This window comes from Fusarium phalaenopsidis, assembly GCF_050370095.1.
Source record: "Fusarium phalaenopsidis strain FUZ10S chromosome Unknown contig_32298, whole genome shotgun sequence".
NCBI lineage: Eukaryota > Fungi > Ascomycota > Sordariomycetes > Hypocreales > Nectriaceae > Fusarium > Fusarium phalaenopsidis.
Window position 1 is genome coordinate 224268 of NW_028145407.1, and position 25587 is coordinate 249854.

Here is a 25587-nt window from a genome sequence, read left to right on the forward strand (position 1 = left end):
CAGCTCGACGCCTGTTCTTTCTCCTTCAGACATCAGCTCGTAGTCCAAGTATTGCCTTGCTCCAATCCGGTCTTTTACTGGCTGCATACGAACTTGGTCATGGCATGAGCAAGGATGCCTATGGAACTCTTGGTGTGTGCACGAGTCTCGCGCAGCAGCTGAGTCTGGAACCGGGCGGCTGTGATCGAGGCATGATACAGAGATCCGAGATAACGCAACTTGATCTGTGCTGGAGTGGGATTGTGCTGCTTGATAGGTATGTACCACCATTATCAAGCGAATCCAAGGCTAAGGAGTATTCCAATGACGCTTGTAGAACCATCATGCTATCCGACTTTGATTACCGTATACCACAGTCCGTTGGCCTCAACCACCAATTCGTAGGTGCGGCAGTTGGCAAGGCGTCAGATGAGGATCTCCACGGCGACAACCTACCCCGCAAGTTTGTGGCACGGGCAAAAGTCGCTCTGCACATTGGCAAGATACTCGACGCCATGGCGAGTCCAGACCCAGTGCAAAGAGAAGAAGCAGAAACAAGCCTCCACAGGCTAGTAAGCTCTCTCATAACAAGAACACAGGGAAAATCGTTTCCATTATGCGAGGCGGTAGCCATGTCTCTCAGGTAAGTTTCTTGACTTGGTTGGGGAGCAGGCCAGTTATGCTGACGTTGTGAGAAGCGCTTTGGCTATCTTGTATTGTCTGCGTGACACGCAGATATCCACCCTCAGCAGCCCCGCGACACGTTCAGCTGTTCAAAGCGTGTACAACATCGTATTTGACACATTTCACACCGAGGGCGAGATTGTCCGCCATATAGGTTGGAGTAATAACAGTCGACCCTGTTTTATTGGGATATGCTGCCTACAGGGTGCTGCTATTCGGATGGATCGCTTGTGCGTGGACGGCCTTGCGAGTGAAGACTTGAAGGAGCTGCGAAGCACTCTTGAGTCGTTTAGCACTCGTTGGAAGCTCGGAGGTAAGATCTCAACCCTTTATTCTATCAGACGGTCTCTAATAGCTTAATAGAGTCTTTCATCGAGGCATTAAACGCCGGAAGAAAGGAATTACCGTTGGATAGGTTTCAAAGCATAGGGTAGGCAGATGAAGTCGGACACCGGACATCATTTTAGCACCCGGTGTCCGAGCCGTCAGCAGAAAAACTGGGTCAAGTCGTCAGCTTTGGTACTGAAACAGGCAACCCGGCCCTTAAAAAGCCCTCCGACCCCCGGGTTTATCACCTTGAACATCCCCTTACCTCCGGACCTCGCGACTTTATTCAACCTCCGTAGATTTCTTGTTTAGTTATTTTTCGTAAATACTACTCCTTTGTTTAACCTTTCTCTATTTCTTGGCGTCGACTCACTCTTTTTTGTGCCCTCATCTGTGTGTTGCCATGGAGGACTGCCTCGTCAGTCGGAGCGGCGAAAGCGCCCGGTCCGGAGCAGCACCAGAACAGACATGTACCACCAAGACAAGGGCCTGCGTCAACTGCGCCCGACTAAAAATGAAGTGTCAGTGGCCTAATTCGGGCGCTGGAAGATCAGAGAACAGTTGTTCAAGGTGAGAAATATGCTGTTGCAAAAAAGAACAAAAACTCATTGTCGCAGATGCTCTCGAATGAAGCTGGAGTGTCGAGTACCAGAAACAACACAAAGGAAAAAGCGCGGAAAGTCAACGTACGTAATCTCACCCACCTTGTTTCACCTCACTGACACTCTCATACAGAAGGGTGGCTCAACTGGAGAAAAAGATTGACGGCATCGTCTCTCTTCTCGCTGCTCAGAAAGGCCTCTCCCCCTTGACACCAGAGAGTCCTCAAGATGTGCCAGCGCAGCAGCAGCCAATCCCTGAAGATATCCAGACAGTTCAGCTTGCCCCTGATCGCCTCCCGCCTCCTATCATCGGGCGTTCTGATGATGACTATGCAGACCTGGAGCTATTCCCAGGCTTCCGTATCACCCATGATGAGGCCACGAAACGGTTAGAGGTGTATCGTCGAGACTATGTGCCCGAGTTCCCCTTTGTGCCCATGCCTAATTCGCTCGCGTCCCATGAGTTTTATTCCGAGTCGCGGTTCTTGTTTTGGACTATTCTCGCTGTTGTCTCGCCGCTCAAGGAAAAGGTGCAGATGGACTTCAAAGCTTGGTTCCGCAAGTACCTCGCCGAGCATGTAGTCATGGGTCAGGAAAGGTCACTAGACATTCTGCAGGGGATACTAGTCTACCTAGCTTGGTGAGTTGATCATTATCTGAGTGTGGTCGAACACCAACTAACACTCCCAGGAACGACTTTCACTTCTATGGAGATCTACAGGTCACCAGCATTATCCAGCTGGCCATCGGTCTTATAATCGATCTAAGGTTAGACAGACCAGCAGGCGCTATCCTCGGTGCTCCGCGCAGCTTACTAGGAGATGCGTGGACATCAATGGGCAAACCCTGCTCCAAGATCAAGACAGATCAATCGTCACAGGACAAGAGAGCTGTGCTAGGGATGTACTACATAACAGCCATGTAAGCCATAACAATCTCTCTCAACGATCAAAAGCTGACCTACCCAGATTGAGTTCGTTCTTCAAAAAGAACACCATCGTGCCGTGGAGCAACCATCTATCGCAATGCTGCGACCACCTCATCGAGGCACGCGAGTACGAGTCCGACCTGTACCTCGTGGCTCTCGTTAGGATGCAGCACCTAGCTGAGCGTGGCTTCAGTGCCATACCCGCCGTCGACTACTTGGATCCTACTCCCCCGACATTTAGAGGCCATGTTGCCATGACCATGAACAACGTCCATCGCGAGCTGGAGAGGCTCTCCAAGTTCCAGCCCGACTCTGTCAAGCAGAACCGTAAGTTCATGCACCCCTTGACACTTTACACCTGCTAACAGTATAAAAGATGCATTCTGGGCTCATTATTACACCTTGCTCGTCCGTCTCTACGAGCCCACCATCCTCATGCGAGCAGCCCCCCTCAACACCTCAGACGGAACCCTCATGGAACCACTCCAGCACTCCGAGTACATGTGGAAATGTCTCGAAGCAGTAGCCGACTCGTTCCAGGAGCAGCTCGCCATTCCTGCAGCTCAAATGTCCACCCTTCCCGTGACGGTCAACTGCGTCCTTGCCTTTGCGACCGTCACAGCCTCGCGCCTCATCCTCTCGGAAAACTCTCCAGACTGGGATACCAGCCTTGCTCGGCGACGACTCAATTTTCAGGATACACTCAAGGGTTTGAGCGATCAGTTTGAAGCGGCGGATCAAGAAGCACTGCGACTCGACCGAAGACGTCGGGTCATGGAAGACGGCAGCAGCGTCTTTCTCAAATGCAGCTTCAAAGTCCGATGGATTCGGCAATGGTACACGACCAAGATACCACAGGAAGAACAGCAGCAGCATCAACAGCAACAGCATGTGGAAACTCCATGTGCGGCGCTGGCGCAGACACAGAGCGTGATAGAGCCTACTCCAGACTGGGCGGCCAATTTCCAGTTTGACGATGACTTTTGGGCGGATTTGATGACGGGATACGATGCCGATGCTCTAGATACGTCGCTTGCGAGTGTTGCACCGGCGCATTAGAATTGAAGACTTGCAGGTCAGGTTTATCTGTATATTAATTGGGGTTTATATCTGGGTTATTGAGATATCCATAGACGGGCTTTGGGCTGGGTAGCCCTACCATTTCATCACCACTTTACATCGCTGCAGAGCATTGAACACAACTCGACTTAAGAAAAAGAAACCACCTTCAAACAGCTCACTGTGTAACAAATAATTATCTTACATGCATGCAACCTGACCAAAAGAAGCAATTCCGGCGCCGACACCCCCCGTCTCCCGTTGGCGGGTCAGGGTCAGCCTCACCGAGTTTCATTTCCCGACCGCCGGGTCTGCCGGCAGATTCCCTCAACAAAAAAGTAGAAGACACTATTCACAATCCTTCAACCTTCAATTGAGCGCCAATTGATCAGATACTCAATCGGAGATTAAGACGACACAATGGCTCAGAAACCAATTCGCGACTGGGTCTATTTGGCCATTATCTCGGTGCAGCTCTTTGGCATGTTTGGTATGTAGCTGTTCCGTTGTCGCAATTATGCCTGCCATTGAGCTCTGTGTGTTCATGAGTTGCTCTGGCTCTGTTCACAACAGGGGCCTCGCAACAACTCAATGCTCAGTACTAACATCCCCAGTCCTCGACTTCACCCCTCTCTACCCAGACTCCCTCTACGGCAACCCCTCAGCGCCCTTTCACTTCCTCACCATCATCCGCGACACCTACCTCACCGTCTCGGGGGATCCCTTCTTCGGGGACAAGTTTGTTGGCGATTGGTTCCATGGCTTCCTCTGGCTTGAGCTGCTTGTTCAGTGCCCCCTGGCCATCTACATCGTCTCCCAGCTCTCCTCCAAGAGCCCGTCCTCGGGCCCAACTGAACTCGCTGGCCTGGCTTTTGGTTGCCTCACCGGCATGGGCACCGTGGCGTGTGTTTCTGAGTTGATCCCTATGGGTCCGGAGCTCGTCTCGGAGGAACACAAGACAAACCTTCTCTACGGCACTTATCTTCCTTTTCTCATCATCCGTAAGTGTTCAGACATGTTCAATATGGGTGGGTGTAAGCTAATGCTTGAAAGCCGGCGTCATGGCCGTTGACATGTACACAAGGCTCCTACGTCGTGTGAGCACCGACACCAAGGCCAAGACACAGTAGATGAAAAGGCAACAGGAATAAGATTGTGCAAAGCCGCATGTGAATTATCATCAGGCTTTCAGATTACAAATATCACATGTTCCCAAACAACTCCCAAGATCCGTCCTTAAGACTCCAGAAATGCACGAGTGAACAGCGAAAAAGAGGCTCTAGTCTATTCTCTTGTGTTGCTGCTTCGAGTATCCCCATCCGTTGCCCACGCTGTTGATTCCGTATCCTAGGGGAGTCGCACCGCCGAGTGATCGCCCCTTGAGCCTCCTAGGCAGCACGACGCCCAGTGTGTATATGGCCGCGACTAGCACGCCGGCGCCAAACGACACGAGGCTGTAGAAGACGGTGCTAGCGTAGATGTGACCGCCCAAGCCCTGCCACTCAACGCGCCCCTCAGTCTTGGGCAGTGCGGGTGTAGGGAACCAGCGCACCGACAGGCTCAGAGGCAGAGGGTCGCCAATAACGAGCTTCCTTGTGAACGAGCCCTGCAGGTGGCTCAGGGGACTCGTGCTGTATGCGATGGCCGAGTCGAGCACGCCGCTGTCGTGGGGGTGTAGGTGGTGCTTGGGCGTGCTGTGCAGCAAGACGTTCATGTGTGTGCTGACGTGCATGTGGCTCAGCTGGAGTGTTCCAGCGAGGGCAAAGACGAGAGGGATGTACTGCCTATCGGGCAGCTTCTCGCCGACGACCTCAACCTCAGGAGCCGGTCGCGCGGGGAGACGGCACGATAGGGGCGCGTCCGAGTGGATATAGAACTCGAGAAGGTGGAAGAAGGGGTCGTCGACGATGGGGATGGTGCAGTTGGTCTCGCCTTCGGTACCGTAGTTGAACTCGAGGGGGCGGCCGGTCTCGTTGCACACGGGGAAGGGGATCCATTCGATTTCGTGCTTTTCGTTTTCGAGATGTTCGCCCGTTTCCCTAAGAACAAGTCAGCGGACAGTAGGACATTTAGCAATGACAGCAACGTACGAGCTACGACTCATGCACTCGACAGGAATCGAAGCGCCATAGAGATAAGACGGAAGCCCTTCCTCATGAGCGGCAGCGACCAGGGGCGACAATGCGCCGAGGACGACGGCCCAAGTCAATGCGGCAAACATGTTGGGAGAAGCGGCGCAAGAGGTTTCGACTTGACAGCTTGAAGCGCCGGGGCAATCAAGATCATGACATGGCTCGATCAAAAGGCTTGCGTACGTTCTCTTGCCAAGCACCAAAACTCGCGGTTGAACAATGTGGAGATGCCACCCTGGTTCCAATGCCGGCGGCGGATCACGTGGCTGGTTGATCCAGGGGGACGGGAATGTTGAAGATGTAGGGCAGCGTGTGACGAATGCTGATATTAAAGAATGGTAAATTGGATCTTCTCGGTAGTGTGTTTCATTTATGGGGACTTTTTTTATTCATTGCTTCTGCCAAGGGAAGTTGTCTTGGGGGCTCAATCCAACATCATGTCAATCTGAACCTTCAGTACCTCCACCAAGAGCCAGTTGACACTGCCGCCAGCGTTCTTACACTCAGGTTAGAGAAATGGGTATGTAAAACCCAAGCCGATAAATCTGAATTTTCATTCTTAGGTATACAATGTCGTTGTCAAGAAAATACCTGGTTTCCCTCCCCAGTCTTTGCCCCTATCTTGTTGCTCTGGATGATGCTCGTTGGCGGGCTCTCTACTAGATGAGATCTTTGTATGTCCTCACACTTTGTCATATTCAATCGTTCCCTAACAACACATTATGACTTGGACTGAAGTTTTCTATCCAAAGTGAAAATGGTATACACCAAGGAGGCAGACAGTCGCGGGGATAGCCGCATAACCGTTTCCGAGAGTACGTCTCACTTCTACAACATCGCGGTGCCCGGGGACGGGCCGTTTCCGACTTACCCGCGCGCAACGATCCCGTTAACGAAGCATAAAACCATGTTTGTTTTCTCGCCTTGTACTTGACTAGAGTCCTGCCTATATAGATATGACCGGTGCCCTGTTCGTTTGCTGGTTGGTACGTCAATGAGATGAAAGGGTGGCCGCTTTCAGGAGTCCGAGACTGTCCGACGCAAGTCTATTGGCATTTTCGTAGATGAAGGAGACAAACTGGCAAGTAGGCTAGCGCTTTCAAGTATCATGAAAAGACCCCGTTATACTACAAAAAAAACACGATGTTGCTATCGCATCGAGTTTATGGATGCCCTGTTCCACCTCGTTGATCGCCTCTGTCCTTCAAGGCCAGATCACTCAAGGCTTGTAAGCCAATAAGGCACGTCGAGCACTTCTTACATCTAATTAGCTCTCTAAATATCCTTTGAAACTGCTGCCTAGAGCTATGTTTAACGCTAGGCGGGCGCAGGTAACAAGGCATTGTGCAAACTGGTGCATGTCTAACAGGCTGCAGATGTCATCACCCTTCCCTTTGTGCCTCAGGCCAGATCCAAAACAGGCTGTACATGGTATCTCAATCTCTCCTATTAACAATCAGATTCACTCAACCTTTCCCGTCGTGCAGATAACCTTCCACTCGACATCCCACCCCTTCCCTTCATACTTCTCCTCCAAATGCTTCCTCAACAACTCCCTAACCTCCTCCACTGGATGCTCCCTCCTCGTTTCTTCACTCCAGGCCGCATTCATCAACCAAGCAAGCATCATTCCAAACGAAAGCACATACTCTTCAGCATTCTTGATATGGTAGCGTCCCGGGTTGGTCGTCACCTGAACGTCCACAAACCCTTGGCTTTTTAGGTGTTTCTCGATCCACTCTGGATCCGTCCAGTCGCCTTGGTTGTGCATCTGCATCTTTACTTCTTTGAGGAAGGGCGCTTCAAAGGGGAATGACTCGAAGGCGGATCTCATGTCGGGTTGCCAGAAGACGTTGCTCTTGTGAAATGTTGTGGCACCGAAGATGCCGCCCGGCTTAAGGACGCGCTTGGCGTCTAGCAATCGTCAGAATGGTCCCGAGAATATGAGATACTTGACTCACCAGCTAGTACTGCATCAGGATCTGGGATGATGTGAAGTGCCAGGCCAAGTCCCATGTGTGTAAAGCTGTTCTTTGGAAGGCCAGTGTTCTATCACTCGTTAGTGTCCGACAACTCCGACTGCCTCAAATGGCTTACCGTTGCATCCAACTTCTTGACCTCTATGTTCACCCATCCCTCTAACCCAACTCTCTTCTTTGAGAGATTCACCATACCCTCCGCATTATCTGCGCTCAAAAACGTGCTCTTCTCAAGCACATCCTTGGGCAGTATCTGCTGGATCTCATGGGTCAACACACCACTACCACAAGCATTGTCGAAGAATGCCACTGGCGTCGAAGTATTGTTTGTGATACCCATCTGTCGAGGCAGAGGCGCGATCAGCTTGGGCATCATGTGTCGCGAGACGTAGAGCATCTGTTCTTCCATGATGCCCTTTTCCGGACTGTTGTATAGCTCTGTGAGCGTCTTCATGGCGGCGGCTGCCTCTGTGCTGGACATGCTGAGAGATCTCGTAGCTTTTCTTGCAAATGAAAACACGTTCTTTATCATCGAGAGATTTATATAGATTAGCAGGGAAGTCTGGGTTCTGGGACCTGGATATATAGGCACCTTGAGAGAAGTATCCGAAAAGTCACCGCTGTACGGAGACTATCTCGGAGTGTTCAACAAGGTCCCCGGGATGCTTGATAGCACGCGCAGATATGAGACAATTATTCCTGTCACTTACTTCAGTCACATCAGTTATGCAAGTGTTAAGGATAGCGCCATGTCGTCGTCCAGACTTAGACTCTCAAGACATGGGCAACGAGGATCACCACATCCACACATCAACCCAACTGAAAGAAAGTGACATTATATATTCAAACATGCAATTATACAAGGAAAGTGAAACAAACCAAAGCAAGCGTCTCTATAGCCCAACAAGCTCCCTTATCCCAACTCGCAAAGCAATCAAGCAAGCCACACCTCCATCTAACCCTCTCTATCACCTTCTAAACGGATCCAGTAAAACACCTTCTAATCCAAAAAGAGCGAGTACAAAAACCCCCTTTTATCCAAAAAGTGTTGCAAGCTGATGCCTTGGTCCTCGTCGAGGTGAGGTTCGCATCGTCAGGTATCCTCGCCACCCGGCTGTTGGATAACTATATAGGTCATCTCGCCATACCAAATCATCGGTGTTCCTGTCGGTATGGACTACCAGCTTCACAAAGTATGTAGTTGTCGAGTTGAGGAAGCTGGGAGGAAAACGTGGGCCCCAGCGATGCTCATTATGAGCTCGCAATCATGTGCTCGGAGAAAGGAGTGTACTCGTAGAACATGTGCTTGTGGTGATGTGCTCGTGGCGATCGCTGGGTAAAAGACTCACGCAGTGAAGCGCGGTCAACGTAATTTGATGCGTATGCATCATCGATACGACTCGTGGAAAGAGTCTCGATTGTTAATTAAGGAGTCCAGCCCCCTCAAAGATACGTAGGAAACATGATTGTCGAAATCAGGTGAAGTAAAGAACGAATGGGAGGGCAGACATTGTCGGGTCCCTACATTATCGGGTATCGTTTGTAAATGGGAAGCCTGGATTGGATGTGTACGGTTGTAGTTGTGATTGTGAATCTTGATGTCGAAAGCAGCATCCCATCACAGCGACAACCACCCAACTTATACCTCCAAAAACTCGCCACCAGGCTACACACTTGTTTATAAACGACCCCTCATTCCCAGCATCTCCAAGTGTGAGGCCTCGTCTCACAGCCGTGGCACTCGACGGTTCGCCTACTTGCACAAAGTGAGGCGAACGCATGCAAGCCTCACCACCAGAAACCCAAGCCTCCCCCACGTCAACCGGGGGGCCTCATGATACATGATCCCCGCAGCAGATCCTGTCAAAGGTGCAGAGCATGCATGTCAGCCGCACGCCTCTGCTTTCGGTCAATACGGTCATGTAGGGCGAGAGGCAAACTTGCCATGCGTTCGCCTTGCTGAGATATCACCTTGCATCAGGTTATTCTTCCATCATGAACAACAGCATCACAGAGCCTCTCCTCTCCAGCAGGGCTCTGGCTTTGAGTCATCTCTGGGGCATTTATTCCATTCTTTTCCGAGGCAGGCTTCGTAGAGCCCCCGCCTTGGTTTATAATTACAATAGACCTTTGAACCTGTACAACGCACCCTCATGCCAATTGGCGCCTATAGCATATCCATCATCCCTTTAACTAAGAAACATGCCGCAGCCACAACTACTCAAGCTCCAATCAATCCTATGGCTCTATGATACTCGTCGCCCTCCTTCTTCTCGTGTTTTCCATCTCCGTCAAACCTCGCCCTCTATGCAAACCTGAGGCTTCCAGTCGGCACACGTTGCGACAGTCCATCCACCTCTCTCTTGAGAGCCTTGAGCACACGCCTGACATCGGCGAGGTCTGCTCCGCCAGCATTGTTACCATGTCCAGGCGGCGGCAGCGCATCGTCGCATCGCTTGAGGAGATCCGCAACCGACTGGCCAATAGCACCACCCTTGCCAGCACCTCCTCGTCGGCGTACCTCGGCGAGCCAGTCATTGACCACGTAAACAATCAACTCGATCATACGGTTGCGAACTGATCCGCTAAAGCCATAGTCCTGGCTATCGAAGACGACCTCCAGAACCCGAACAATCATGTCGTGAGACACGCCCAAGGTGAGGAATAATTGAACAGGCCAACTAGGATCAGCACCAATCGTAGCATCTTGTTGATGTGCCACTGCGTAGCGGCAGAGTTCGGGGAGAAGGTCTTGGATGGGGAAGATGAAGCTGTCGAGGGATGTGCGATGGGCAATGTTCTGGATCTTGCTGGTCACAGACTCGTAGGGCATAGGAGGCGAGGGCATTCCAGGCTCCGAGTTCTCCAGGCGCGACATGACCTCGTCGTGTGTCTGCTGGATCAGGTTGCTCCAGGTACCCGAGATGGTCATGTGGTTACGGTAGTCGGCAACATGGTAGATAAGAAGGCAAAGATCATAGTAACCCGCCTGGTCGGCATAGTCGTTGAACAGCTGCAATACGTTAGCGACTGTGCCTCGCAAACCCGGTCTCCCGAATAACTCACCTCAGAGAGTCCCTGAATCTTGCCCTTCAGAGCGTCCTCAATCTCCAGTTTCCGCTCATCATCGATTCTCTCATCCGCCTTGAGGCGCTCGAGCAGGTCGTCTTGAATATGCGCAATCTCCAGCAACTCGGTCACGCTATGGTTGAGCAACTGCTGTTGCTGTCGGCTAACACCGGTAGTAGCGACGTTAGCGTTGGCCTTGGCCAGACTGAGTAGTCGGATACGGTCCTTGATGCCAATAGGGAAATCAGAGTTGGCGAGCTCAGCCTGAACCTCAGCGGCATCAAAGAACCTGCTACGGTTCGTGTAGAATCGGCAGAGCAGATCGGCATGCTCGACATTAGTTCCAGCGAGACGCTGGAGGAAGGTGATAACGTGAGGCGAATCGATGGCCAGGATACGGTCGGTCCAGCCTTGTTGAATGTACCACTCATAGAGGTCAAAGTGGAACACCTCGTCATCAGACCCATTCACCACATCGTAGGCCTCAAGTCGCTTAGTGGCGATCAATGTCAGCCTACCATCAACCATCTCGGGCTCGCTGCTTGAAGCAGCGTCGAGGTGACTCAGGGCGTCATGAATCATATCATAGCAACGCTTGCGGTCGTTGAAGGCATCAGCTCGAGGGTCTCCCGCTGGCTTTCCATCGTTGACCCATGACAGAGCCGTGTTACCCCTGTCCTTCTCCCGAGCCACAACCAGGCACAGCTGGATCGCCCCAGCGTAATACTTGAGCGCAATGTACTGTGTGACCGCGGTCTGAAGATTGGCAAAGGTCAGGCTGCCGGCCACTCTCTCAAAGAGCCTCAAGCTTTCGTGAAGAAGGCTTCGGGATTGGTTTGTGTTCGGAGGTTGGTCAGAAGCACGCTTGAGCTGTTCCTGCGCCTTGAAGATGACAACATCATCTGGACTACAGAAGCTACCGCATCTCCTTCGCAGGGCGTCGGCGACAGTTTCAACGTTTGAACCGCTCTCGATGTTGCGGTTAACAATAGCCTTAACCAGAAGCTTGGCGAGGTCCTTGCCATCGGTTTGAGAGAAAAGCTTCTCATAGGTGAGGTCCTTGAGCTGTTGTTGAGCTGTCGCGTCAAGGCGGGTGTAGATATCGGCAACTCGCTCGTCAAACAGCATCAGCACGAAAGAGATACCCTCGGAAATGCTCTCCATCAGCTTCTGCAGAGCATGGAGAGCCTGATGTTCAGCCTGCAGGGCAACTTCTTCTTGGCGGCTAGAGACATGCTGCAGATCGGATGGGCCTGACAAGCCCTGAATGAGACCCCGGTTGGAATCAAGGAATCGTCGAAGTCGCTCGAGGTTCTCCTGGACCGCGCTCAACTTAGGGAGAGGGATAGTAGAGCTGATGGTAACACCACCAGTAGCAGAAGTGCCAGGTGTAATGACAACAGACTTCCAGAGCTGGCGAATCAAGCGGGAGAGATACAGGGCCAGGGCGTCGTGTCGGGAAGAGAGTCTGACAGAGTCGGTAGTCAGAGATGTGCCGTCGGTCTCGGTAATAGTAGGCTGTCCACCAAAGTCAACAAAGACAGATCTTGCCCGGTCCTCTGTTGCCTGATCAATGGCACGCGCAGCGCCTGGTCGAGAATCGCCACCATGACCGCAGGCTACAGCCAGGGCAGTTGAAACAGTCTCAACGCGACCATACAGCTGAATAAACCGGCGGCAGACCTGCTCATAGCCTTCATCGCCCACGGCGCCCCTGATCGCCGAAGCAAAAATATCCACGAATCGCCTTCGTCGAATAATGTGCACACCTGTGTTGGTGAGCACCGCAAACTCGCTGGGCGCCTCATCAAACTGAACAGCCAATTCGTTGCCAAATCCAAGGGGCTGTGGCGCTGCTGAAAAGGGCTTCGTAATCAGGCCAACGGCCTCCGCCCGGCTTCCAATGTCGATCCAACTTGCGCTTTCATAGTACTTCAACGGAGCTGTCGGGGGCGTGTCCTTAATACGACCAGTCTCGGGACCAGACACGAAGAGGGTATCCTCGTTCGGATTGGAGCCTCTAACGAAATCCAGAAAGTATCCGGGCGCAAATCGGGCACCTTGTCGGCTTTCGGTCAGCATGGCTGATTCCAAATCGGTTATCGTCTCGCCTCCAGGATAACCAGACCGGCGAGGGTTTTGGCTGGGAGGAAACTTGATGAATTGAACCTGCATGCTCTGAGGGGCCATGTTTGACTGGGAGCCATAAAGGTAGGATGCTGCGCTGGTGGCACTGAAGAATAGACGGCAGCCGGTGTTAGTCAGAGCCATCAAGTGAAGCTTCGATGCCTCTTGCTTAGAGATCGGGCTGATCGAGACAATACTTGATCGATCATTCAACAACATAGACTGGCTGATCATGTGCGCAATGTCGCGAAGACAGTGCACCTTCTCCTTCTCGATCACCTTGTTAAGACGGTCAGGGGCTTCCATGTGGTATGTTCGAATCGTCGATCGGCTCGAAAGGGTATAAACGAGGTTTCTCGAGTCGTCGATAACGATGTCCTTGAGGTGCTCGGGGGTCTTGTGTGACCAGAAGCCTCCTTGCAGAGTGACAACTGAAGACCAGCCAGGATTCGTGTGGTTAATCTTGCCGCAGCGATTTGAGAACCACTTCTCCTCAGACTGGTAGTACAACTCGTTGATGTCGATGTCATTGCTTCCTCCAAAGAAGATTCGGCCGTTCGCGGCTCCCTTGATGACCCTAACATCGGTGCCACGGAGCGGAAGCTGCATCTTGGTCTGGTACAAGGAAACCGCCTTGGTTCCAGCAGGGGTGTCGGTCGCGGACACACCAAGAAGGGTGATCTCCGAAGACGTAGCAACAACCAGAATATGCGTGATCGTCGCAACAAAGATACCTGGCTTTGGTGGCACGAGCGCAACAGCGTGAATTGTGTGCGGCTGGTCCTCGAAGCCGATCAGCTCAGGGTCGGGATGGGTGTAGTCCCAAAGAAACAAAGAGTTGTCAATAACAACCCAAGCATGGTTGATCTCTGCAAAAAGACCCATTAAAGTTTGGAGCTCGCCAGTGTTGTAGTGATCGAAGACTTGGTTCGGGATGGGGTACATCTGCGTCTTGTGGAAGGGGGCCATGGGGGATTCTGTAGTTTCAAGGTCATACTCCGAGGACGCGCCCTCTGGAATGCTGTCAGCTATCTTCTTCTTCATACCTTATCCGTTGAAACCTACGTCTGCAATATGAGTCCAGGTCTGGGAACCGGCCATCGGCCTGGAGGAAGGTGTTGATGGCCTTGGCTGCCTTGACGACGGGAGGAACATTCTCGGATCGCGGAGGTGGCAGCGCGGTCGGCGCCACGAGACTCTCGCTCGTAGGTGTCCTCGAAGTAGGTGTCGTCGTGGTGACGGCTCGAGATGTCGATGTCGGTGCGGCAGTTCTCGATGTCGAGCCAGACTGGCTGTTCTCAGCTGTCTGGAACAGCTGGCGGCGCACGGGATCAGGGCCCGACTGGAACCTCGAGGTAACGGCCGGAGTGTTCAGAAAAGCGCCTGGAACTGGTCGCACCGGAGTGGTCTGTGGGAACGACATGATGGGCAGCAATATCGAGACCCGCGCCGGGCCTTTGCAGCTTCAGCGATGCCGTGCTATACCGCTGGACGCAGGTCGCGAACCACCATGCAAAGACGACGGGATTGCGCGTGTTGGAGGATGGCAGTCAAAGCCTCGAATCCGAAAGTCGCGCTTCTGGCCTCGTCGCAGCTTGTCGTGTCGGTCGCGTCGTCGTCCGGCCTGAGATGGGATGTATGGTCAGAAGTACACGCTGTGGCAGTGATAAACAATTTGACGAGAGCTTGGGGAGGCTGGAGTTGGAGCACCGGATTTTTCGCGACTGGGGCTTTGGCGCTAGGACCATTTGGGCGCAAGGCTGAGACTTGGGACCAGCAACCACGATGCTACGCGTCATGAGTGGACAAAGATTCTAGAAGCAAGGCACAATTTTGTGAAAGAAATTAGGCAAAAGTTGCTGGTATTCTTTCTTCTGCGTTTCACGTCCGAGACATAACCGATCGCCGGTCATCTTGATAGGACTCGGTGAAGTTGGTGTTAGGTAGGGAGATTCAGTGACATAGATTCTTCGTCACACAAACCGTGTTTTCACATCCTTCATAATTACTTTCTCTACTGCCTCTACTTCATATCACATTCCTCCTTTTAATTCCACGTGTTTTATTCACCCACTGTGCCCATCCTTCCCAAGTATCCATCCATGACCATCCCAATTACTGCTTCTTAGCCTCCCGAGCCGCCTTGCGCAGAGCCCTCCGTCGGATGTCCACGTGCATCTTCTTGTTGTAGTAAATGGTGATGGGGCTGTTGACACCAGGGACGTTCTCAATCAGCCAGAGCATAAAGGAATGGCTCCACCAGGGCGTGTAGGTGTTGGGGGCAGTCTGGTAGCCACCCAGGCCAACCTTTCCAAGTGCGGCCTTAACAAAGTTGCGAGCATTAGGGACAAGCAGACTGGGGCGGCGGACCTTGCTCATGGCCGTGGTGACGAGATGGCTCAGAACAAGGTAAACATCGACGTTGTCATCAGCAAGCTCCGAAGACAGGGCGTTGCTCCACTGCTGAAGGAAAGCCTTGCTCCCAGAGTAGGTCGCCAGGTAGGGTGTGGGAGTCCAGCCACCGAAAGATCCCATAGTGAGAATAAGGCCACGCTTTCGCTGCTTCAGGATAGGAGCAACGGTCTGAGTAACCCGAAGTGTGCCGACACAGTTGATGGTGATGATGTTCTGCAGCTCCTCCTTGGCAGTGTCGAGGAAGGAAACGGGAATGCTGTGGCTCTGGCCGACGTTGTTAATCAAGATACCGACGTCCAGGCCCTGGATAAGCTCGGCCAGTCGCTCGTAGTCGGCGTCGTAGTTCTGGGAGAAGTCCATGGCAAGGCTCTTAATCTCGATGCCCTTTCCGGGGAACTTTTCCTGGATCTCGGCAGCCAGAGACTCTAGCTTCGACAGAGTTCGGGAAACGAGGACGAGGTTGAAGCCCTTGGCGGCGAGCTGGAGAGCGTACTCCTTGCCCAGGCCATCAGAGGCGCCGGTCACAACAGCCCAGGTGCCAGGCTTGCCATACTTGCGGAGCTGCAGAAAACAGAATTAGCTACTAGGTTACTCCAGCATGGATATCATGGCCACATACGTTGGTGCCTCCCAGAACGAAGGCGCTGAGGACGAGCTGGAGATAGCTCAGCAGCTTGGAGCCGAGCACAAGAGCACCAATACCAGCAAGACTCCACTGAAGAGGCTGCGGCACGCGCTGGAAGAAATCGGAAATGGCGTCCATTTTGACGAATATTCAAACGGTCGCAACTCGAAGGAATAGGTTGTCAGAGGGAAAAGGACAGCTCCTCGATCAAGACTCAAGATCTGCAACCCCTCGGCTCTTGGCCCGCCAGGAACAATTAATTACCCCTGACGTTGTTGAGGTGGCCCAAGCTTTCTTCCGTCCCGCGACCGCCGCTTTACGGTTCCTCCCACCAAAAAGCCCAGAACTGATCTCACCATCCTGCACTTTCAAAGACACCAGGGCAATCTGTGGCCAATTTGTAACCGCACAATTGCAATTGTTGAGCGTTTTGCATTCTAATTAGTGGAAATGGATCTTCTCAAGTCTATTCTTCCCGAGGCAAAGGGCATTCTGCCCTATCACATGCTTATCGTAAGTCCCTACTCTTCCTTTAATCGGCCGGCACTCAATTGACCGCTACAGCTCTCTCTCATCTCCATTGGCAACTCGCTGCAGACGTATGCGACCCTACACTTTTCCCGCCGAGTCTACAACGGTCGATTCATCCGAAACACCAAGCTCCCACCCAAGACGGCGACGTTCGAGCCTGAAGACTCGGTCAACAAGCTGGTGTCAGCCCAGAATGACCCCAAGGCCACCGACCAGATGACCCCTCTCGCGGGTAGGCTGTTTGGTACCTGGACCCTCATTACCTGCATCGTGAGGTGCTACGCGGCCTACAACCTGCACATTGGCCCCGTTTACACCATCGCGTACTGGACCTACGTGGTTGCGCTGGGACACTTTGCTAGCGAGCTCTTCGTCTTCAAGAGCATGACGTTTGGTCTGCCCCAGATCTTCCCCTTCACTCTGGCTTCTCTCTCCTTGATCTGGATGCCTCTTGTTCGTGACCACTATGTTACGCTCAACTAGATGCGATAATGGGTATAGACAAGATCTATATATAGGGTAAATATGATGGTTGCAGCCCCCGAAAAGGTTACACCATACGGTCTATAGACAAAATAGAGAGCGAAATTGTTTGGGATTGACTGATGACCCTCAAGCCTAGAGGTTCTTTCGATAAAGCTCTCCTCCGCAGTTGCGCAGGCGGACCGTGGCCTGCTCAGGCGTAATGTCACGCTGCGGCTCAGCCATGAGCTCGTAGCCGACGAGGAACTTCTTGACCGTGGCTGAGCGCAGCAGAGGTGGGTAAAAGTGCATATGGAAGTAGGCGTTTTCCACCTCCTCAGGCGTCCCACTGAGAGGGGCCTGGTGAAGTCCAGAGCTGTAGGGGAAGTTGCATTCAAAAAGGTTGTCGTATCTTCGGGTAACCTCTTGGATCGCCTCAGCAAACTGAAGCCGTTCCTCAGGCTTAAAGTCGACAAGGGATCGGATGTGTCGCTTTGGAAGAATGAGGACTTCGAACGGCCAGACAGCCCACCAAGGGCAAACGATGACAAAGCTCTCGTTCTGCCAGACAACACGCTCCTCCTTTTCCAACTCCAGCTTGACGTAATCGCCCAGAAGATGTCGGCCTTCGTGCTGAGCTCGGTACTTGGTCATCTGCACCAGCTCCTTGCCAGGCTCCTCTGGCAAAGTAGAAGTTGTCCAGACCTGACAATGAGGGTGGGGGTTCGAGCAGCCCATAGCTGCGCCCTTGTTCTCAAAGATTTGCATGTAGCGGTACTCCTCCTCTGGGATAGGAGCGGCATCCTTGGGCATGGAGATGGCCAGCTTCTCAGCCTCAGCCGCGAGCGGGCTGGATGCTGCCAGGTGGTTGGCGTAGATGCGAGTCCAATGCTCAATAACAGGCACAGTCTCGTTGGGCGTCATGTCGGCCAACGTGACATGATGCTTTGGGGAGAAGGTGATAACATAACAGACGCCCTTGACTCCCTGCGCCCGCAGGAGCAGAGATTCCAGGTCATTAGACGAGGACTCGCCTTCGTAGTCTGGCTGTTCCGCCTTTACAGCGCTATAGTCGTTGACAAAAGCAAAGGTGGTGTCGTAAGCTGGGTTTTGGCCTCCAGCAGCGCGTGTGTTTCCTGGGCAAAGATAGCACTGAATGGATGGTCAGATCATGTTTGACTAGACGAGGTGTCATGAGCGCACCTTGGGATCATATTCAGGGAGCGAGCCTGCGACAGCAGCCTCTTGCTGGCCCCTACGACATATTAGAACAAGCTTCTGAGGCGAACGAGGGAATAACTCACTGCCAGGGCCGTTTCGTCCGGTGGGGAGACACAAGAAGCCAGGAATCCGTCAGTGGATTATACCTGCGGTGAGATATGTCGTCGAGGATCTGATCAGGCATGATGGCGTGGTGGGGTTTCAACAACAGCACAACAATGAGATTTTCTTCAAGTGATGAGCCAAGAGGTTCAGTGTTATGTACGGTCTGAAGTTTCAAGGTGAAATCGGTGAGGCAGGGAAGAAAATGACTCTCAGAGGTTCTGGAGGTTGTGAATGGCGCGGTTCAACGCCTGGCCCGGTGGCACTCAAAGGTACCGCCGTCATCTGAATGGATCCCTCGGCCGCGCTCTCGGCGAAGCTTCCAGCGAGGGGAACAGCATGTGCTTGGATATTTGCCACGATCTCCGTATACAGGCATCATCCGGTGATTTTCTTGATATTTATATGCTAAATCTTAAAGTGCTCTATATGTTAGACTGTTGAACAAGAGCGACTTCATCCTTCCTTGAGCAAGGCTGCTTGGGTTCGAGATTTGCGAGGAGTGGGCGACCCCCAATGACCCCGCGATCAAGCTTTCCAAAACCCCCACCACATCGCTAGCCCAATGGCGTTCCACATACTGGAACGTTGTCATTCTTTGCAACCGTCCAGTAACATCAACGATGATCTAAATGTTGGGGGAGGCATTAGCATCATTCTGTAGTCGAGTTTACAAAAGAGGGAACACTTCAAATCAATCTAAGAAATCCCGATGAGTATCAGACTGTCCTGCGTCAGCCGAATGAAGCCCCGAATGAATCCCCGAGCTGTGATGACATCAAGGAGCTATGCCCCATTAGTAGTACTACACAGTTGGGGTGAATTAGATCAGAGCATGTGCAATGATCAATATAGTCCGTAATACCGTAGTAGGTCGCTAAATGACTGCTGAATAACGAGCTGGATATAATCTACGCTGCCCATAGATCTGGAGACGGCAGCCTCTATGCGCCTGCACACAAAGCGGTCTCGAGGCCATGTTCTTCATTCTATTCAACCAAGGCTGACTATCTTATGTCTGAGAAGATTTATTTGCTTGTAAATAAACCTAGGTTCTATGATATCGAGCAACCGATTTCCCTTCGTTCATTCTTAGCATCTATTTTAGGAATAGCGGCGTCCGTCAGTGCTCACTCCCAAGCGTCCGTGCCTGGATTCTTAGCACGTGACCTCACTGCGGAGGCGGATACGGCACGCTCAGCAGCGGGACATGGGGTTGGGCTCCATCCAACCAACCAAGCCAGAGCGCCGAAATCAACATCGCAACTCCAAGCGACGAGTCGACCCATCACTCGCTCCATCAACCACGACCCCTAATCACCCATTTCCATCAAAATTCGCGTCGCATCATCAACCTCAACATTTGCGCATTACCATTAACCCTCCCTTGGACCGTCATCGCGCCCAGAGTGGCCCCAAACTCCCGACCACGATCCGACAGGGGGGGTAACGTCGAGCTCCCCGCCCGACATCGCAACCGGCGAGATGGGCGTTATACGTAAGAAAACCATCACCAGAGGGAGTGAAGGAGGTGTCAAATACGTCTGCGACGTTTGTTCGTCTGATATCACATCTACGGTAAGCCTCCCTGTTGTTTGGCTGCTGCCTGGTAGCTGTCGGGGATGTGGAAGACGCGCCCCGGAGATATACCGGCTAAACCTGTCATGTCATGATGGAGGCGGCTAATCTTGCTGTGTAGGTCCGTATTAGATGTGCCGACCCAGCATGTAGTGATTTCGACCTCTGCGTCTCGTGTTTTGCCAAAGGAGAAGCCCGGAATGCTCATGACCCCGCGACCCATGCCTTTCGTGTCATTGAGCAAAACTCGTTTCCCATCTTCGACCGGGAATGGGGTGCCGATGAAGAATTACTCCTTCTCGAAGGCGCAGAGATATACGGTCTCGGTTCATGGTCCGACATTGCCGATCATATTGGTGGATTCCGCGAAAAGGACGAAGTCCGCGACCACTATCTCCAGACCTATGTCGACTCACCATGTTTTCCGCTTCCGAAGCGATGCGCCCCGAAAGATTGTGAGCTAGCCAACGAGATTCCCCGTGAAGAGTTCCAATCGCGCAAAAAGAGGCGAATAGAAGAACGAAGAGATGCAGCCAAAAATGCACCAGCCCTTCAGCCCAAGACGAAACCCACGGCTAGTGTACCGAGTTGTCATGAAATCCAGGGTTACATGCCGGGTCGTTTGGAATTTGAGACCGAATACGCGAATGAGGCAGAGGAAGCTGTCCAGCTTATGCAATTCGACCCCGGTGATGGTCTGAATCCCAGGACCGGTGAGCTTGAGCCTGAGATGGAGCTCAAGCTGACTGTAATGGACATTTACAACTGCCGACTGACGCAACGTGTGGAACGCAAAAAGGTCATCTTTGAGCACAATCTTCTCGATTACCGGGAAAACACCAAGCTGGAGAAGAAGCGCACAAAGGAAGAAAAGGACCTACTCCAGAAGGCCAAACCATTTGCCCGGATGATGAACCACAAAGACTTTGAGGACCTCAACCAGGGTCTCATTGATGAGCTCAACCTGAGACAGGCCATCGCGCAACTTCAGGAATGGCGGAACAACCGGATTGGCGATCTTCGGAGTGGTGAAAAGTACGAAGCCGACAAGGCATCACGCATCCAAAAGTCGATTCCCATGGGATCCATGGACCGCGAGCGCTTGGCGTCTGCTCAGAGATCAAAGCAGCCTCCCCCCGAGCCTCCCAGTGGAGCCGCCCTGCTTGTCGCCCCAGAGCTGCCCATCCGGCCGTCGCCGACACCCAACGGCGAGGTCAACGGGGACAGCAAGGCATCGACGAACGGCCAGACCAATGGTGTCAATGGCGTGAACGGTGTGAACGGCGTCAATGGGCATGCACCACCAAAGCAGAAGTACACTGCGCAACCCATCTCGGGTGTACAGCCCCTGCAGCTGAGCCAGGACAATGCGCCAGACTTGCATTTACTCACACCTGAAGAAGCCAAACTGTGCGAAGTGATTAGGCTGCAACCAAAGCCATACTTGATGATCAAGGAACAGATCCTCAAGGAGGCGCTCAAGACCAACGGCACGCTGAAGAAGAAGCAGGCCAAGGAGATCTGCAGGTTGGACTCGCAGAAGGGAGGGAGGATTTTCGATTTCTTTATCAACTCGGGATGGGTGGGCAAGGCGTGAATCGGCTGTTTTGTTTTACTGAGAAATACCCTGAAGAGCGGACTGGGGGCGTTTTGCGAGATGCCTTGACTTGTTTGTTTGAAGCCGTTGTACTGTATACTTTGTGTATAGATATTGATGAGCGTACGACTAGATCCAATGATTGTTCCAATACGTGTGTTCTCTTGAGCTGTGAGTGTCAAGGTGAAGGCGTCTTGCTTGTCGATGCAACCCCGCCATCTCAGGCTGGCAAAGCCAGATTTCCTTGGTGGGGCAGTTGCATTAGCCCGTCTGTTGAGATGGACCTCTCAGAGGAGTCAAGAGTTGATGAGCTACAACTCAGACTTGTTCCACCTTGGTTGTCCATGAGGCTATTCAGGTCCATTAGTAGACCCTTCCTTTCCCAGACTCGCACGATGACCACCATTGCGACCCTCAAGCGGCTATCGGCCAAGTCCTTGTCGGAGAAGATTCTCGAGGAGGTGAACGCTGCAGACCCCACGTTTGCCATCATTGATGTTCGTGATGATGGTGAGTATTCTTTACAATATCGTAACATGATGCATCCTCAGTCTATTCACATATCACCTATCTTCATACTCCAACCAAGACGTTCAAGCTTGGATCATTTAATCTCAATCCCAACTAACCAGCCTTGCAGACTACATCGGCGGCCACATTAAGGGTGCAAGCAACATCCCCGCCCACACCCTCGAGGCCATGATGGCGACCCTTGTGCGCCGCCTTAAGGACAAGAAGACGGTCGTCTTCCACTGCGCCCTCAGCCAGGTCCGAGGACCCAGCGCCGCGCTGAAGTATCTCCGCGAGCGGGACGGCCTCTTGCGCTCCATGGGCGAGGATCCCAAGGGAGCAGATGGGCAGGAAGTGTTTGTGCTGGATAGGGGGTTTTCCGGGTGGCAGGAGTTGTATGGAGAGGATGAGAGGTTGACGGAAGGGTATGTGAAGGATTTGTGGGATAATTACTGATGAGCGGCATCCAAGTCTCAGAGTTTGGCGATGCTTCGTGCACTTTTGAGCAGGTTCTCAATACAGCTGGGTATATTCCTCTATCCAACTCTCCGGTATACTGACAACTATCACTCCTCGTCGTTCTCAGGCTTCAGTATTTGAAGTGATGGTGCCAGGTTTGCCAAAGACTGCTGCTTCCGATGACGATGGTCCGAAAGGGAGGCTGCGAAGAAGAGCAAAAGGAAAGTCCAGACATATCCCTTGCCCAAGTACTAGCTATCTTTCCCCGTTGAGTTTGGTATGGGACGCGGATCTTGCCAAAGCAGTGCCGAACAAGGTGTTGGAGTTGGCATCGGAAGTGCAAATGGTGAGGGCGTTGGCCGTCGTCGTCCCTGTCGTAACAGTGGTGGGAGTAGAAGGGGTGGTGGCGGCTCTGGTAGTTGTGATTCTTGTTGTGCTGTCTTCGCCCAGCTTGTCCTCCAATAGCTTATTCTCGACCTTGCAGTCACCAAAGTCGTTATCGCTGCTTTCATACTGGCCGTTGTGGTGACAGCACCCAGTCCTTTGGTTGGAGCCCCCGCCCTAATGGCTGATTTGGTTGAGACGGCGGCCATCCGAGAGGCGATGGGGACGGGCAACATGTCGGAAATTCCAGGTATTTTTGGCAATACAGCGTATGATATTATCTAGGCTCGGGTCCGATAACCCCTGACTCGAAGTACCTATGTATGATATATCTGGTCTGTAGTGGTGAGGATGGAAGTTGGTTGGCTACCTTGGGTCGATGCGAAGATCCAAGAATGAAGCTGACAGAGGAAGAAGTGTTTACAAGGAGTAGAAAAGAGATATAATTAATTTTATCAGGGTTTTTAAGGTGCTGCTTTTCACCGAGGGCCATCGAGAGAGTTTGTCGATACATCAGGTACACAGGACAAGGTAAAGGCTCTGGAAGGAGGGGCCATGTCACAACGAAGGAAACATCCACAAGTCAGCATGAAGTTGCTACCTAGTTACTTGATAATAAGAAAACGGAGGTATTCTACCAGTAGAAATGCTTGTGTAATGAAGCTGGGAATTTGGAGAGTAAATTTTAGTGAAATGAGGCCTATTTATGGGTGATGGGGTTGTGCAAATGCTTGAGGCCGAGTCGCAAAGTGGGTTAATTCGGCCAAGAATTTTCCATCCTTCAACAGCTAAAAATGCAGAAAAACTGCCACATGTGAACGTAAGCCGATCATAACAAAGCACTCTGGTGTTGATATCAAGCAATATGGGATTTAAAGGGCTTTGTAGAGCCGAATACAAAGTTGACCTACACCGTGAATATTGTGGTGTTGTTACCCTGAACAGCCTCACGATCCGACCCCTGTCTGTTATGACGCAACCAAGCCGCAAACTCCTGGGGCTTTTTTTTTAAGTGGCTAACGATTGGCCGGTGTCGCACTGGAAGAGGAGACTGCGAGAGTCCAAAACCTCCCCTCGCTTCACTTCCCACTAAAGATTCTTTAGTTCCCAGCCTGTTTGTCTTGTTGAATTGAAGCTAGCTGTCCCACGTGTTTCCCTCCCGTTCCCGTTGTTTCTTTTATTGGCGTTGCTTGTCTGGGTCTTCCAACAGACATCCATTGGGCGTTGTGCATACCAACTACTTAAGACTCTCTATCTCGACTTCTCCCTTATCTTTCTGCAACACCTCAACCGATCCATCCGCATAGATCTTCACCAGAACCAAGCTCAACTTTACCCCGCCACTGAGACCGCACTATCTATCGCATCCTACCGCAGACATGGGCTCGCAGCCGGAGCAGACCAAGCAGAATGGGCGCGTCGACCTCCGTCCAGCTGAGGTTGCCGCAGACCTTGGTTACACGCCCGTTATCCAGGTTTCTGAGCCATGGACGGTCGACAAGGTAGTCGACAAGATCCCCGGTGATGCCCCCGTTGAAGGGTCTGAATCACCGCTGGCCTTTTTCCACCTCCTCGAGCGACTCAAGACGACCAAGCGAGAAGGGTGGCGGCGATTCGGCATTGAGAGGTAACTTGTCTGGAATATGCTTTGTTCATACGGTTACTGACACCATCAGGGGAGAATCCATCGCCGACCACATGTACCGCATGTCCATGATCTCCATGTTCGCCCCGCCGTCCCTCGCCCCGAAGCTCGATCTTGCCAAATGCATGAAGATGTGCTTGATTCACGACATGGCTGAGCTGCTCGTCGGTGACATCACTCCCGTCGATGGCGTCCCCAAGCCCGAGAAGAGCCGTCGCGAGTCCGAGACGATGGACTTTTTGACCAAGAACCTTTTGCGAAACGTCGCCGGCGGCACAACGGGCGATGATATCCGCGCCATCTGGCAAGAGTATGAGGACTCTAAGACGCTTGAGAGCCACTTTGTGCACGATGTGGACAAGATGGAGCTGCTCCTGCAGATGGTCGAGTACGAGAAGCGTGATGGCAAACTTGATCTGGGCGAGTTCGCATACGTCGCAACCAGAATCACGCTCCCCGAGATGAAGACCTGGGGCCAAGAAGTTCTCAAGGAGCGGGAGGCCTTTTGGGGAAGCAAGTCCCACGTCCACGGGGAGCAGGGCGTCGACGGAGGAGTCAAGCCGGAGCGGAAAGGTCAGCAGGATGACTACTACTCTCGTGGCTGAGCTTCTCGCGCCTGGGCTTTTTTGAATTTGAGGACCAAGACAGGAGCTGGAATGATACCAATGGCCTTTGGGGATTTCAAGGGATGATGGCGTCTGGACTGCAGGGAAGGGAATGGTACGGATCCTTAGAGGGCATCTGTTCACGCAGCATGAGTAACATGGTTAATGAGCAAGCAAGAGTAACGACAGTGTGTTTAGATAGCATCATGCATTAGATAGCCCGGTATGTCGCTTTTGCCATGAACGATGAGAGCAACGATGCCAAGGGCCTGTATGCTTATCTAATCAATCATCCACATTTTTTAGACTCAGTTGAAGCCTCCATTTCGGCGATCGCCTGGGACAACCAATGTAGAAGCACATGGTGGAAATGAATCAAATCAATCGCCAGATGAAAACTGCGGCTCCTCCCCCTGATCCATTGTCCCCGTTCTTTGTCAAAAAGCTAAACCCTGCCGATCTGAGTGGGCCAACATCACCCGCCATCCCCAACCAAAAACCCTGAGAACCCGCCGACGCAGGGGCACAGAGCTGGCCCGGGGAGCTGCACTCGCTAAAGCAGAGCAA

At 52.4% G+C, this 25587-nt stretch overlaps 11 protein-coding genes across 11 annotated transcripts; 6 read left to right on the top strand and 5 right to left on the bottom strand.

The window, feature by feature from the left end:
• Nucleotides 1–1504: 1504 nt before the first annotated feature.
• Nucleotides 1505–3579, top strand: LRP88_06663 (uncharacterized protein; the record flags this gene model as incomplete). The annotated part of the gene is made up of 5 exons (XM_083243201.1): nt 1505–1560; nt 1726–2232; nt 2283–2513; nt 2561–2847; nt 2897–3579. 5 exons carry the CDS (start codon nt 1505–1507, stop codon nt 3577–3579), a joined length of 1764 nt encoding a protein of 587 aa, XP_083100425.1.
• Nucleotides 3580–3999: 420 nt separating this feature from the next.
• LRP88_06664 (transmembrane protein 6/97) lies at nt 4000–4709 on the top strand (the record flags this gene model as incomplete). Its single annotated transcript, XM_083243202.1, has 3 exons — nt 4000–4069; nt 4221–4611; nt 4664–4709. 3 exons carry the CDS (start codon nt 4000–4002, stop codon nt 4707–4709), a joined length of 507 nt encoding a protein of 168 aa, XP_083100426.1.
• A 149-nt stretch (nt 4710–4858) lies between these two features.
• LRP88_06665 (uncharacterized protein) lies at nt 4859–5800 on the bottom strand (the record flags this gene model as incomplete). Its single annotated transcript, XM_083243203.1, has 2 exons — nt 4859–5618; nt 5670–5800. The coding sequence occupies 2 exons, from the start codon at nt 5798–5800 to the stop codon at nt 4859–4861; spliced, it is 891 nt and encodes a 296-aa protein (XP_083100427.1).
• A 1373-nt stretch (nt 5801–7173) lies between these two features.
• Nucleotides 7174–8144, bottom strand: LRP88_06666 (S-adenosyl-L-methionine-dependent methyltransferase; the record flags this gene model as incomplete). The annotated part of the gene is made up of 3 exons (XM_083243204.1): nt 7174–7625; nt 7673–7760; nt 7809–8144. 3 exons carry the CDS (start codon nt 8142–8144, stop codon nt 7174–7176), a joined length of 876 nt encoding a protein of 291 aa, XP_083100428.1.
• A 1851-nt stretch (nt 8145–9995) lies between these two features.
• LRP88_06667 (Non-repetitive/WGA-negative nucleoporin C-terminal-domain-containing protein) lies at nt 9996–14309 on the bottom strand (the record flags this gene model as incomplete). The annotated part of the gene is made up of 3 exons (XM_083243205.1): nt 9996–10703; nt 10757–13899; nt 13952–14309. The coding sequence occupies 3 exons, from the start codon at nt 14307–14309 to the stop codon at nt 9996–9998; spliced, it is 4209 nt and encodes a 1402-aa protein (XP_083100429.1).
• Nucleotides 14310–15001: 692 nt separating this feature from the next.
• Nucleotides 15002–16064, bottom strand: LRP88_06668 (ketoreductase; the record flags this gene model as incomplete). The annotated part of the gene is made up of 2 exons (XM_083243206.1): nt 15002–15862; nt 15921–16064. The coding sequence occupies 2 exons, from the start codon at nt 16062–16064 to the stop codon at nt 15002–15004; spliced, it is 1005 nt and encodes a 334-aa protein (XP_083100430.1).
• A 312-nt stretch (nt 16065–16376) lies between these two features.
• LRP88_06669 (Erg28 family protein) lies at nt 16377–16940 on the top strand (the record flags this gene model as incomplete). The annotated part of the gene is made up of 2 exons (XM_083243207.1): nt 16377–16439; nt 16491–16940. 2 exons carry the CDS (start codon nt 16377–16379, stop codon nt 16938–16940), a joined length of 513 nt encoding a protein of 170 aa, XP_083100431.1.
• Nucleotides 16941–17075: 135 nt separating this feature from the next.
• On the bottom strand, nt 17076–18324 carry LRP88_06670 (UDP-glucose:hexose-1-phosphate uridylyltransferase; the record flags this gene model as incomplete). The annotated part of the gene is made up of 3 exons (XM_083243208.1): nt 17076–18071; nt 18123–18174; nt 18227–18324. The coding sequence occupies 3 exons, from the start codon at nt 18322–18324 to the stop codon at nt 17076–17078; spliced, it is 1146 nt and encodes a 381-aa protein (XP_083100432.1).
• A 1403-nt stretch (nt 18325–19727) lies between these two features.
• Nucleotides 19728–21417, top strand: LRP88_06671 (chromatin-binding transcription regulator ADA2; the record flags this gene model as incomplete). The annotated part of the gene is made up of 2 exons (XM_083243209.1): nt 19728–19820; nt 19942–21417. 2 exons carry the CDS (start codon nt 19728–19730, stop codon nt 21415–21417), a joined length of 1569 nt encoding a protein of 522 aa, XP_083100433.1.
• A 344-nt stretch (nt 21418–21761) lies between these two features.
• On the top strand, nt 21762–22383 carry LRP88_06672 (phosphatase YCH1; the record flags this gene model as incomplete). Its single annotated transcript, XM_083243210.1, has 2 exons — nt 21762–21927; nt 22058–22383. 2 exons carry the CDS (start codon nt 21762–21764, stop codon nt 22381–22383), a joined length of 492 nt encoding a protein of 163 aa, XP_083100434.1.
• A 1766-nt stretch (nt 22384–24149) lies between these two features.
• LRP88_06673 (HD domain-containing protein) lies at nt 24150–25020 on the top strand (the record flags this gene model as incomplete). Its single annotated transcript, XM_083243211.1, has 2 exons — nt 24150–24397; nt 24447–25020. The coding sequence occupies 2 exons, from the start codon at nt 24150–24152 to the stop codon at nt 25018–25020; spliced, it is 822 nt and encodes a 273-aa protein (XP_083100435.1).
• Nucleotides 25021–25587: the final 567 nt, after the last annotated feature.